General features: G+C 40.1%; 1 protein-coding gene across 13 annotated transcripts in view; it reads right to left on the bottom strand.

The window, feature by feature from the left end:
- Qtman (queuosine-tRNA mannosyltransferase) overlaps nt 1-14466 on the bottom strand; it is a 338666-nt gene that overhangs the window by 14622 nt on the left and 309578 nt on the right. For all 13 annotated transcript variants that reach the window (XM_085681197.2, XM_085681196.2, XM_085681193.2 and 10 more), the window contains one exon: nt 10238-10347. In XM_085681197.2, the coding sequence (XP_085537323.2) occupies nt 10238-10347 (110 nt within the window). The remainder of the gene's footprint in view (nt 1-10237; nt 10348-14466) is intronic.

Consider the following 14466-nt stretch of genomic DNA (forward strand, 5'->3'; position numbering starts at 1 on the left):
AAGAAATCATATCTTCTAAAAATTGAATTAGATATGGTGTTCTTGTGAAAGACCTCCGTAGCAAGAGACTCTCACTCAAGTCTTGGGATAACACGACCCCCCCCACCCCCCACCCCGGAACTCATGAGAGACTGTCCTTGCTGCAATCACATGGGGTTTATTGACAGGACAGGAGCCAGTGCACTAGGGCCGAAATTCATTTCCCATGCAGGGGTAGAGAGTTCGATCGGAGTAGCTAGGAGAAGGAGTATTTAAGGGAAGAAATCACAGCCCAGTAATCCAAAGGGGATAGGGAGGGTGTCATTGGAAAATTCTGAAAATACCAGTGATAATCACAAGTGGGTAACTCCCTGTTTCTCAAGATTATTCTCAAGATTATAATCTAACTTTATCTTCAGCTAGTTCCTAAAACAAGAGTCACTGAACCAGCTAACCTAGATTTTTTGGCTCTTCTCTTCCTGCTTAGATTTTTGGCTCTATTTTTTCTGCTAGAAGGGTCTGGATTTACCCAGGTCTTTCCGTTGGTGAGCTGCTTGTGGTGATGGGCAGTGTGAGGATGGATTTGGTGGGAAAGAAGTCTTTGGGTACCTGGAGGCAGAAGAGGAACCGATAGGCAGTGATGGGATTACAGAGGAGGGACAGGAACAGTCCTGCCTGGCCTACCCCAAAGGCTCTTAGTCACTTGATGGAGAACAGTGATAGGCATCAGAATGATAAGGAATGTGTTTTGAAAAAGCATCATTGTGATACTAATTGTTTTCTTTTACACTTGATAAAATGTTTTCAGGTGGTAATGTGAACCTCATTTGAAGTTGAGAATCCCTGTCTCCAAAGCACTCCCTCATTCTGGGTCCTTTGAAGAGCTGGTTGTAGAGATGAGTGAAATGAGGCCAGAAGACCAGTGAGTGACAGAGGCAGAACCAGACAGCTAGTCTTCCCAGCTCCTGGTCGCAGCCGTTCCATAAGAGCAAAGAACTGATGCCTTCCGTTTGAAAATGGAACACAGGCCAAGGGAAAGAGAGCTGGAAAAGCTCAGTGCACGGGTCCAGGTACACACTCCCCATTGTGTTCTTTCTGGCAGACTCTGCTGCCGAGAGGCTCAAGAAGCAGTTAGGCTGGGACACAGGGGCCTTCTGGTCTCGGAGTGGCGAAAGTATTACTGTGACCACGTCACAGTCCAAATTACGACAATATACAAAGGCAGGAACACAAGAGTAAAACAGCAAAGCACTGGGTGGGGTTATATTCTTAGCTCTCTCTACAGAGAAGCTCTTTTTCCTGTGTTTCAGCACATCTAAGCCATGAATGCTGTTACAAGCTTTCATAGTTCCTTCTAGTCCCACATTCCTATTTGCCTATTAATGTCTTGATCTTCTCCATTTATTAACTGATTTCTATGTATCTTTCTCAAATGTATATTTCTCACAAACTCTGAGACCATTTTATGAAAATGAAAGAACATTTTTTATCCTCAGTGATGTTCACACAGCTGTAACTTCTGAGAACAATTTCTTGAGAGATGTTTTGGGAGTTGTATTCCGGAACATATTATCTTCGCGGTCTTCCCCCTGGTAGGATGGAAAATGATCTTGTCTCGAGGCTGGCTCTGCATCTTCTGGTTCTAGCAGAAATGACACACACCCCACTCAGAGGAGCTGCAGGAGTAGGAGATAATAAGCCAAGGTACGGCAGGCCTGGGAGTGACCGTAGTCGCAGCACAGACTCTCACAGGACGCTGCTCTGAGAAATGAGAGTGAGCGGCTACATGCATGCACTGAGGATGTCTCTGGCGTTCAGAAGGAGGGATGGGCAGAATTAACAAGGCTTTTCTAGGAAAGGAACTGCTCAGCCACTGACTAGGAACTTCTCCCTCAACAGAGGGGTTAAAGTGTGGAGCGCCCTGACTCTTCTGTGTAGCTCATTCTGAAATGGCACCAAAAACATAGAAACTGTCTTCTGGGGAGCTCTGCTGTGAACTCATTCCAGCAGCTAAATGTCAAATGACCACAGTGCAGTGTGACATGAATCGGCAAGTGAAGGAATCAGTACGGATGGCAATATGGGGGTGAAGAGGAGAGAGTGGGAGAGAGACTTCACTGGACCCGGGACTCTGTCAGGAGGGGAAAGGGTATGAGTGTGCCTACAGGGGAAGGAACAGAGAACTTGAAGCAGTGAATAACACAAGACAAGGGGGTGGGTAAATGAAGAGACGCATTCATGAAATGGCAAGAAGAATGAGAACTCTTAAGACACTAGGCTGGGGAAGGATTGTGAGGAAGCTCCCTTGCTACAAAAGAAATTGAAGTGCACCCTACAGAAAATCTACGATATGGACTTATTACAAGTCTGCTCTTGGGCGTTGTGGGCTTAGGAAGAATGCTGACACTAGGTGGACAAACTAAGCATACGAAGGCCCAGGGGCTGGGAACTAATGTGAGCTCTTTGCAGGAGGTGAGGGTTCAGGAAATGGGGGCAAGACTGCCAGAGACAGCGGTGAGTTGTGGGTCAGGGAGGAACAGGACCTCAGGGTTCTGTTAGCGATGGGAAGGCAGAGAAGGGAATGAGGGTGTTCCTGTAACTTGAAATCTACTAGATGCAACTTGTGATGTGAAATTACTAAGAAAAACAGAAGTATATTAATTTACATAGCTCAGGAAAATCATTTATCCTGTCCTCATCCTGACACGGATGATACCCCACGAGCTGGTGGTCTTAGTTATGATATACTATTGCTTTTGTTGCTTTGGTGAATATAACTGCTTACTCATAAATCCTATGAATTTACATTTATTTTATTACTGGAAAATTATAGGTTTCCCCTTAAAATTTGATGTGATATTTATTTCTTCTCAAATCATTCCCTCTATTGTTTATCAGCGACAGGACCTTCGGCTTAGTTTCTCACCCGTGCACAGGAAAGCAGCTGGACCTCCTGTGGGTTGTTGGGCTGGAGGGAGAGGGCAGCTACCAGCCCAGCACAGTGTGGAAAAAGAGTGACAGTGCGCTTCTGCCATCTACAAGCCTTGATCTCTACGACATATTTACAACATGTGCTTCATTTATTTCGTGTTTATATATATTTATTAATTGTTGAAGCATAAATATATAAAATATATAATGTACAAATTCTTTGGCTATTTTTACTTCATGGAAGTTACTAATTTATTAACCAGCTTCTTGTTTTCACTAAGAAAAAGACCCATCAGAGTTTAAGCCGGAATTGGTTTGTCACCCTGTTTGTTGGCTATTAAGAATACATATGCCTCAGTCTGCATCTGAATCCTCTCCCTCTGCTGAGCCTTCTGCTCTCATGGCCGTGAGTCGGGAAAGCACTCTAAAGGCCACCATTTCATACATGCTCTGGATCTGACAGGAGAGGTTTGCTGCTGCAGTTCCTTTGTACTTGGTATCTTTGATAATTTTCTCTTTTATTTATTTACTTTGTAAAATATTCACAGCGGTTCTGTGTGGACATATAAGTAATATTGTGGCACCCTAACTGGACTCTTGCTCAGTTTATAAGTTATCTTAAGATATACTACCATTTCTGCTATTTTTTTTTTCTGTCAGGAGCAAACCCATTTTCATTTCTGTAGTCTTCCTTATTTTTGCCACTGGTGGTTTGATTTCTTCATTTTACCATAAGATTGGCAATAAAATTCCACTTAGTTTGGGTTTCAAATTCCTGAGAAAAAGACCTTCTCACATGCTTCCTTCTGGGAGCCACGTGAAGGCAGTTCCATGTACTGAGCTGTTCATTACACCTGTGCATCTAAAATGGAGTTAATAAGTCATTTTTCTCCGCTGTACATTTGGGATGTCAGTATGTTAGACTGCCTTAAAAGTTGTTCATTAAAAAAACGTTGTTCATAAAAAATATATCCAAAATTATGAATAAGTTACAAATAAGGGCATGTCATAATAAAATGTAAACATAAACCTTTTTTTTGTTGCTTTCAAATCAGACTGTAAACTCCCAGGGAATTTTCTTCTCCTGATATTCACCATACATTATATGAACATAGGACACAGCTTGCAAACAGCTTCATGTCAAGGCAATAAACAGACTAAAAGCATACTCAGAAAGAGGACTGGCTTGTGGGATGGTGCAGTCTTGATAGAGTAGAGTTCATTCGGTTTTGTCTTACTAGGAGACTTTGTTTCATATCACATATAATCTTATGATTCAATATTAACTAATTTATAGACTCCTTTGTATTGGGCTTGATTTGCAGACCAATGTAGAAACTTTACATTAACGTGGTTTGTCTATCTAGACCTTTCTAGAATTACTTTTTGGTACAGTCACACTGCTGAAAACGAGACAGTAGCTGGGAGCTGAGGGAACAGGAGGTGGGAGGGCAGGAAATTGCCACAGGATTATCTAGCATTTGACTCCAGAGCTAAGAACCAGGACCACGGCAAGATCACAGTCGTAACCACTGCCAGGCCAGATGCTCCCCAGAAGCCTTCCACACACCACTCTTGACCTAAATTACAGGGGAACCAGAATAGCTTCTGCCTGCCAAAACCATGCTTCAGGTTTTCAGTTTTCTTCAGACCTTTTGGCTGCCCAAATGTCTCAAGCTAAAACTCGTTTGGAGAAAGTACCATATCTGTAATAAGGAAGAATTTTACATAAGGCCTTGGCTGCTCATACAAAAGAATATTTTGTGTAGAATTACAATTTGTTGGAAATTATAAAGTATACAAACACATTCCATTGACTTGATATCTAAAGCATTTACTAAAAAAAAAAGTCATCTCAAGGGCTAACAATGTGACCTTATCATGAGAACTGGCCAACACTCAAAACATGTGCACTGAAGAGTTCCTAGGCTTTCAGGTTGCCTTTAAACATGAAACTAGACGCAGACTGTTTATAGAGCAGAATGACCTTTTAATTGTCTGAATAATAAAGAACGTTAGAGATACAGCACCCTCAATGTCTTCTTTGGCTCTAAAAAGGATTTCAGAAACTCATTCCACACACAAGCTCTGAAGAGAAGTCCCCTAGTCTTATAATAAAATTTGCATAGTACTTTAGCACTTTCCCCAAATTACCTACTTCTATGAAAATCTTCATAAAAATTCATGGAAATAGAGTAGGTGGTTTTTATTATTTTTCTTTCCCTTGTCCTTTTTATCACACAATTGAGTTAGCTGAGGTTCATCTGGAAAACTCTACGACCCAATTCTAACCCGTTTTGCAATCATACCTTTCCAGTCTTGGTGCTGCCGATATTTTTATTAGGTTAGGTATGTTTTTGATGTTGGGTTGACCCTGTACTTTCTAGTATGTTTGGAAGAATAACTGGTACCCTATTTGGCAGGAGCCAACCCCGTCCAACAGTTATGACAGAACTGTGTGTGGATGTTGTCAAATGTCCGCAGGGATGGAAGGAAATCACTCCTAGTTAACAATCTCTATAAGTTTTGTAAAGTGCCAAAACAACTAGATGAACCTACCCTATTTCAGAGACTACATCTCCTCCATACAGGTTCCCTCTTAAAGGATGTGAAATACCAGATGAATCTTCAGATACTGTCAGGTATCTTTCAACAAGAAGACTGCAGGCAATGTCCACACATTTGTAAATTCTCCATCAGCTGGACAAGATTTACTTAGATGAGGGTGGAAACCTGGAGAGGAATGGCTTTCTCTCTGTGGAACTACAGATCATGGTGTACATTAATGAGCTCTGATGGCCCATAGTGCAGTTCATCTAATTCTTTCCATTTCCTGCTTTTTTTTTTTTTTTTTTTTTTTTTTTTTTGTCAGAGAGCAGGACTGGGTTTCCTTAGGACTGAGCAGTACCTTGAAGTTTTGGCTAAAGAGGAGCAGGGCCCAGTGCTATTTCCAAGCTAGTGCGGCTACTTGGTGACATCGGGAGTGAGTTTGGTAGTTCTTCGGGTAGGTGGTAATACTTCAGATCATAGTTAGTATGTGCTTATCAGCTAGGGTCCTCACTGACTGTCATGGTCATGACATCCCCAATCCCACTCATCTGCATAAACACATGGTGTAGACAAGGAACATTTATTTTGTGTTTTAAGTCATTGAAATTTTAAGGTTTTCTCCACCTCAGTGTAGTCTAGATTATTTTAATTTAAGAGCTGAGAGTTGAGAAGAACTTTTAAAAACTATATTAAATCCAGGTTACTTGTGTTGAAACAGAAAACATAATGCAAATCACTCAGAACTTGTCTGAGTTCACATTGCTGTGCACAGAAAATATGCTTTTTATCCCCCCGTAACTCTTTAAGATTTTGATTCAAAGTATATTCTCTAAACTTGATAATATATGCAAACTGTACTATTCTAGTATGACAAAGTTATTTTGCAATTTGAGCAATACTAAATTATTATGATGCTGAATATTATGTGGGCTATTTTTCTACTTCATATTTTGTTGTGCTAACTTTCTTGTGATGAAGACACTTTAATGCCTAAGGGGTGAACTATATTTAGGACATAGACTTGAAGTCTTTAAAAATGGCTTTTCATTTGCAAAAGGTTTATTAAAGGACATGGAACTGATACACAGGCGTGATCAGGATTCCTATAACAACACCTCCTGTGTGCTTCCATGTAAAATGGACAGAGGTCTGGAATCCCACAAAAAGTGCATGCAGGCTAAGTGTTGGCCTTGGAGACTGCATAATGTTTGGATTATGGTTTTGCGAAACTTCACTCCTTTGTGGTCTTATTTTTCCCATAAGTAGCAATTCCAATGCTGCCCAATTTGTAGGGTTTATTGTGAAGACTAAGTAAAGCAATGGAGGAAGGATCGTGCCAGGCACATGCTGAATGATCAATTAACACTGGAGACAGTGTTCCAGAAGTGATCAATGAAGCAGCAAACCATGTTCTACCCCATGTGATAGACCACGCCTCCTACTTATCAGTTAGCCTACTTGCAGTGACTGGCACAACAGAGACACTCAAAACAGGTGTGCTCACAAGCATAGCAACCCTGAGGGATGGAGGCAATGACCTGCTCAGCTCCTGGCCTGGCTCTTCCTGCGCTGTCCAGTGTAGCTAGGAGGGAGGAGTGGATAAGTCACCAACCACCCCTTTGCTTCCTCTTCTTTTGTAAAAAGTAACAAAGGTTCAAAAGAGGATACAAAAGAGTTATGACTCTCAGGGCTATAAAACTTAATGGACCTTCTTAATTTTGTCACACTTTCCAGGAAAATGATTTTTGTAAAATTAGTTTTGCTTGTAGTGAAACCACACAAAATTACACCATAGTCTTAATATTTTTAGAAGAAATTTAGTGCTGATAGCAGTATCTTGTTGGTACTAGTGTCTTTACTTAGTAGTGGTATTTTCGCCTCTGTGTGAGATAAAGGGAATGTGTGTTTGGAGACATGGTTTCCCTAGATAGCTCAGGCTGACCTAGAATTAGAGATCCTCTTCCATCAGCAACTGGAGCACTGGGATTACAAGTGTGCAGGAGCCCATCTTGCTTTTACAGGATCAAGTTGGAGAAAATCATCCAATGTTCCTATATCATATACTCCTTCTTTCTTATACGAATATAAAAGATGACTTATAGGCAGTTATTAAAAGCAACTATTAATAGTTACTTTTCTCTACCCAGAGTCACTATTTGTCTACACGTCAAGTAAGTAGTATATATAATGCTTATGATTGCTTGGAAGGTAGGATTGTTAGATGTGAGTTAGGGAAAAATTACCTCCTTTAGTTAGATTATGTTGAGTCAGGAAACAAGTACACGAAACTCTGAACAGCATACACAGTTAGAGCTTCATTTAGTTGTATGAACTTGCTTGGTTTCTTTATTACCCTGGTTCTCTATAAAAGAAAAAAAGGGAGCTGATCTCGAACAGGAGTATATGAACAGTTAGTTAATGTTTGTGAGTGGCTTAGAATAATAATAGTACCTGGAATACAGTAAGCACCATGTAAGTATTTGTTAAATACATCAGAAGAATGACAAGAATGACCGAAGTTATACAGAATGGCCATGGGGTAAAGGCTACATAGTTTTAAAAGACACCATCTGGATAGCAACATTCAGTCCTTCAGTATTTGCAGTTCATGATAAAAAAGCAGAAGTATGTTGGCCGTGGAGGGCTGCTTCCCATCATGACACATGGACCAGTGGCTGAGACATAAAGTGGAAATAAAGGAACATGCAGACAGAAAGCATGATATTCTTTCTTGTAGATTCCACAGCACACTGGAAGGACCGTACGACATCCCGGCTGCAGTTTTCCTCAGTGCTACATAGCTCAAAGGCAATGTGTGGGATGGGAAGAGTAAAGATCCTAAAGTACCCGTGGATGTGCTGCTTGAAGTAAAAATCGAGCCTGCTTCACAAAGGAGGCTAAAATTATACTGTGGTGAGGCTGGTTCAGAAACCTCTCAGGCATTTCCTCTAGCGTCTTCTGCTAGTCCATCCGCAAGCAGTCAATGGCAGCACACGCAAACGGAATTCACCAACTATGAAAGTTGGCATTTTTCTTTCCTTCTTTCTGTACAACTGCCCATCTGTTTCCCTCTTCTCTGCTTCCCTCTTACACAGTCCCCTCACTCGTCTCTCTGCCACTGCTGCAGTCACCCTGGGTCCCCATCAGAGCCTCTAACACAGACTCTGCCTCATTGCACCTCATTTGCTTTAGCGATCAACATTCTCCTTATCTTGGCACTCCCCTGTCTGAGGAAGACAGTATTAACTTACTACACTGCATTGTAGAATCCCCTTATTCCACTCACATTAACGATGCCATAGCATTACTCATTGGAGTTTGCCTCCTTTAAATACAGTTTCTAAAATGTTTGCTTTGGTATGCTTTTCCCTGTTTGAAATAATTTAATTAATCTTTTATTTCTGGCTATTCCAGTAGCTTTGGTTATTAATACACTGTTAACCCTCTAAGTTCCATGTGTCATTGCTCATGCATAACTGTGTTGACTTGGTCCCCTCTCTGTTTTCTGTGTTTACACATAAATGCTCTCTCCTTAACAGAACTATAAATTCCCAGATGAGAGGTCGCATGAATTACTTTTGCTACTTATTTAATAAGTATTACCGATCTCTAGATGCCACTGGTCAGTGTTTCGGGAGATAGTAATGAACAGGACAGGTCCCGTCTCTAGTAGCCTCCTGTATGCTCCATTCTAAACCCTAGTGACTCTGCACATGCAGTGAAGGTGACAGATAATAGGAAGCACCTTGAAGGAAAACAGTGTGCTAGGAGAACATGGGGAACTTCCAGCCAAGAACATGCTTCAAAGCTGAGACCGAAATGATAAACTAGAAGCCAACAGGCAGACAGGGTCCACAGAAGCTTGGTTCCTAAGGGGAGCAGGGCAAGGTTTGGTGCATACCCTGCAGAAGGCAGAAGGCAGAAGGCAAGCCACTAGATGAGGCTGATTAGGACAGGATAGCTGCAGTTCCTGATACTGAGGCACAACCAGAAAACACTGCCCAGAGGAGTGTGCCTTAAGTGTTCAGTGTCAGAACACACCACAGCAAGACACTACTCAACAAGACTATGTCTGAACCTTTGTTGTTGCTTGGTTTTAGAACAACGTTTACAACCCAGGCTGTAAAAAAACAAACAAAAATGCTTAAGAGAGGTGTCAAATTCCATATTTTACTGATCCCATTATACAAGACAGGGATACAAGATGAAAGAAATGACCCTGAAAAGGTGCTGTTTAGCATAAGGAACGAGAGGATCTGCTATTGACAGCTTCCACCTTAACTTTCTTCAGCTCAGTACAGAGGCAAAGACTAATGACAGCAATAATATGGGCCAAGGCCCGCCCCACATCTACGCTAGATGTCCGATGCTTTACACAGGGCACCTAACAGATGGTGACCATTACCAACACGAGCAAGATGCAAAACTGTGACCCCAGAGGTGGAGAGGTCGTACATTCAATTATAACTTTCACTTTCTGTAGCAATAAGATGCCCAAAGCAATATATTTTGTTTACATAAAATACATTGTATAAACATATTTGATAAGAGAGATGACTGCTTCTTCTCTACTTAAATCAAAGAATGCTTACTTAAGTGTTTTTTTTTAATTGAATCAGACTTTAATGCTGTCATATAATCTTGGTTAACAGTGCTCATCTTGATTATTCTAACAAAGAAGAAATTAATACTTCAGTTGGAGAGCTCATGTCTCTCTATAAAAACAATACAAACAAACACACACACACACACACACTAGAAAATTCAAAATGGGTACCTGGGACATCTGTAAAAGTTTCTCCAAGGACAGAGACATGGAAGTTGAGTCCTAGGTCCTTCAGATGCATTAATACCTTAAAGAAACCCTCAGGATCTTTGTCGTGCTCCCTGTAGTGGACAGAAGACAGACCCAGTGTTAGCTCAGGGCTACTCACACGGTACCGGTTCCCGTCACGACCATGTGCTGCTGAGGACGCCCTCACATCCAGACCTGCTCTCAGAAAAAAACTCAGCCCCGTTGATGCATTAGAAAAGGACCTTTTATTGGAGGGGAAATCTGTCTTGCTTTTGTATTTTTAAGGAAGAGTAAGAGAAGTATATAGTATTTTTTCTTTCCAAATTGTTAATTTTTCACTAAACACAAATTTATTTTCTTAAAAAATTCTTGAAAGGATTCTTCTTCATTCATCACCATGAGGAAGTAGCCGAGCTTGGCCTTTCCACAGGAATGAAGCCCTTGCCATGGTACTCAGCCTCACTATGCTGACGAGGAGCACACGAGTTAATAAAGAGACTGTAGCCCCTTTCACTAATCTCTTATTTTCAATAACTCAGTAGAAAATTATAATGCAATAAAAGGGTTGGATAAGTTTGAATCTATGTATACTAAATATTGGCTCAGAGCATGGAGGCTGGCCGACACGGAAAGGAGTCAGGAGAAAGGAGCACACTTCCCTTGAGCACAGGCATGAAAATTATCCAATGTTTTTGGCTTCTTCAGTTTGTCAGTCTTTTCTAATGACAGAATGAGAGGTTAAAAGATACTAAAATTAAAAAAAAATACCCTTTAACCAATTAAATCATATTTAAATGGAATAAATGTTTTAATATTCTAAGGTGTGAATATTACAGTATTTCTTGCATTTATTTATACTGTTTTTAAATTATCTTATTTCAGACAGATGTAGACCAGATGTCTTCAAAATATTTGTTTTTTATTTATAATTCAGAAATTTGAGTTTTTTCATTACAGAAAATAGCTATATACTAGCAATTGAATTTCTCATTTACTAATTATATAAAATAAATCTGTAAAATTATTAAACTGCTATATGAAATATGAAAATTACATTATTCAGGAAACCTCATGAAAAATGACATCTGTACCCCTTAATGTGTTAATTCACAATTTACTCAATATTTTCAGTATCATGAATTGAAACAAATGCATCTTCTAATTAACATTTAAAACAGCATTTATAATCGTATGAAACTGTAAGATCTTATAAAATTAGAGTTCTCAAACAATTTGTTTTAAGTGCTATGTCTCTCAGTTTGATTTACTTCAAATAATAAAGGATGCAATGGCAAAATGTTCATTGCTTTTTAAGATGATGTGTAGTATATACATGTACCACTGGGAAGTGTTTGGATAGTTTTCATATATACTACCGCTGTGGGCCAGAACAGAGACTCCAAACAGTTTGAGAGGAAAGAATATACCATATGCAGTCTTCAACCATATCAATCAAATAACTGCCACCTTATCTGTGAGATGCTCTTTTAGTCTGATTCTCTTGGAGATACTTAGATGAAAAGGATGGAAACAATATAACATAATACAGTGTAAAGGGAGAGTAACACTGTAGGGAAATCTAGCCACTCAGTTCTCTAAATTTTTCATTTGGCGCTCCAAAAACCTGGCTACCGATCCCTGGTATATTGTGTATTCTAAATATTGTCTCGTGTGTGTGTGTGTGTGTGTGTGTGTGTGTGTGTGTGTGTGTGTGTGTGGAGGGGTAGGGATGGGCACATTCATGGAAACATAAAAAAAGGTGCAGTTTGTAGGTGAGATGAGACTTAACTTGGTAAAGAGTATAGTTCCCAAAACTTCCAGTATTTAAAAGGCAGTAGGATTTATGAACAAACATTTTCATTGCTTCTATATGAAACAAATGCATTGCAACCTACCACAAACTTTAGATCTCTTGTAGGTAGACAAAACTTTTAATATTCAATAATCATTTTGTATAAGAACACAAAACAGACTGGTGTGAATCCTGTTTCATTTTGTTTCGTCACAAATACAGCTGAAAACAAATACCAAAAAACCACCACCAGCATCACATGTATGCATTTATCATTACCCTTTAAAGAGTTCCACATAGAACAACCATACTTACAAGGTGTGAGTAATGAATGGAGAGAGAGCAAGGATGCAGGTATGGCATCCTGCAAGGACACTAGATATCCAATGGGCCATGCACTGCCTCTGATACTAATGAACCCATTTAGCGGAACATGCTACTATGTCTTAAATTACGCTCAAATCAGTCTAAATGTGAAACTGTCCTCCAGGAGGTTGAAGCAGAAAGTATTGCATGGACAGTGAAGGGTCTGATGACGACACACCCGCTATCAACAAGAAATGTGCTTTTCACAAGGAACTTGTCTCGAGATCCACATTTCCGTTCTCTCGTTTCTTGTGGGAAATGGGTGATATAGTCTTTAGAGGGCAATTTGCCAATAGTCACCATAAGCCTTAATGTGTGCATCACTTTTCCTCTAATAATGATAACTTATGAAATTCAGCCTAAAAAGACACATACAGAAATTCTACAACATTCATAACAGCAGTACTTATAATGGCAACTTTGTAAAAATCTAAAGTGGTAACAATAAAATATATTTTTGATACATACGATACAAATCTTAGCAATCATTAAAAATAATGTTGTATGCTTCTGGACATGGAAAAACACCCAGTACTAAGTATTTAATAGCCAATTCTTGGTACTCAAGAGTAACAAGATTTGTAGGGAAGCATGAGTTTTACAATTTGCCTGTGCAGGACAAATAGATGCCAATTTCGAGGTTCATCTCTAAATTGTTAGGTTTGTTTTGGCTTGTTTTCTATTTTGCTTCTAATATGCTTTGCTTATGTAAATGATTTTGAACATAAAAGACCGACTTCTAATAGTATGCCACAGCTCTATGTTCATAGGTTTGATCCTTTCAGTACCCAGCTGTTCCCATTTGTTTTCCCACGACCCTATATTTGACAAATGCCAGTCAAGCAAACTTGTTTTAATAAACAAGACATTTCAGTCAATGTGGCAGGGTTCAGTCTTCCTGATCATACCCGTCCTAGTGCGTAGGTAAGGATAGAACAGTCTGGCAGGGAATTCATTCCTCCATACCCCCACTACAGCAGAAGAGACCAGCAGGAAAATATTTCAGGCTTCCTGGAAGCTGAAGATACGGCAAGAACAGCTTTTATTCCCAAATATTATTCAGAACATTTGAAAAGCATAAACTGTTTCCATGTGTTTTTTCTTCCTATATCTGTCTCTCTCTGTTGCCTTTCCTGTTTCGTTTCAGAGAGCTAAATTTCTTCTTATTCCTCACTTAGCACTCATTCAGTAAATATTTATTGAGGATTTCTAAGTTCTCCATACTTGTCACTTATACTGTTACCATTTCTGATTTTCCCACATAAGTGTGTATATATTGAGCAGTCTTTGATCTAGCTCCTGCCTGGCTTGGGGGAACCTCGCTCTTTCCAGAAGCATATTCTTCTGCATCCAGAGTTCTGTGGGAAGGGCAGATGATGCCTGCTTTGTTCACTGGGTACCAAGTGCAGAGTTAAGCAATGGAGGATGTTATTTGCGTTCATTAATACCCAGGTCTCTATTTCTGGGGACATAAATTCCGTATTTACTCCCTTTCTGAGGGTGAGGACCAGTTCCAACCAAAGGACTACAAGCTGAATGGCACACATGACCTTCAGATCAACACATCTGAGAGCAGTTCCAGATAGCTTAGGAAATTCTGCAGAGACGCTGCGCTAAGATAAGCAGGTTCAGGTGGTCACGTGGAGACTTGTCCCATATGCAGCGGCATACGGAGATGAAAGGAGATTCTTTTGTCTAAGTGACTAAATCCTATGGGGTGTGGAAGTGTTCCCTACTGCAGCATAACCTAGTTTACTTCAATCAGAGTACCGTCTGTGGCGCACAGTCAGCTGCTCGACAAATGCTTCACCTAAGCAACTAATCAGAATCTTATTTGAACGTCTCAAACAAATGACCATCATCAGAGACCACAAAGGAATCTCACAGCAGAACTTACATACTGTCTCTACAGAATCATACTTTTCTTCTGCTCATCCTGGTCTTTGTGTCTCGTTCTTCCTGCACATACTGAGAGGAGGAAGGAAGCTTGTACCTTCAGCCCATAGTTTCATTTTCAGATCATTAAGAAACAGGTGTTCCTTAGCTTCTGCTA

This window comes from Myodes glareolus, chromosome 21, assembly GCF_982192425.1.
Source record: "Myodes glareolus chromosome 21, mMyoGla1.1, whole genome shotgun sequence".
Lineage (NCBI taxonomy): Eukaryota > Metazoa > Chordata > Mammalia > Rodentia > Cricetidae > Myodes > Myodes glareolus.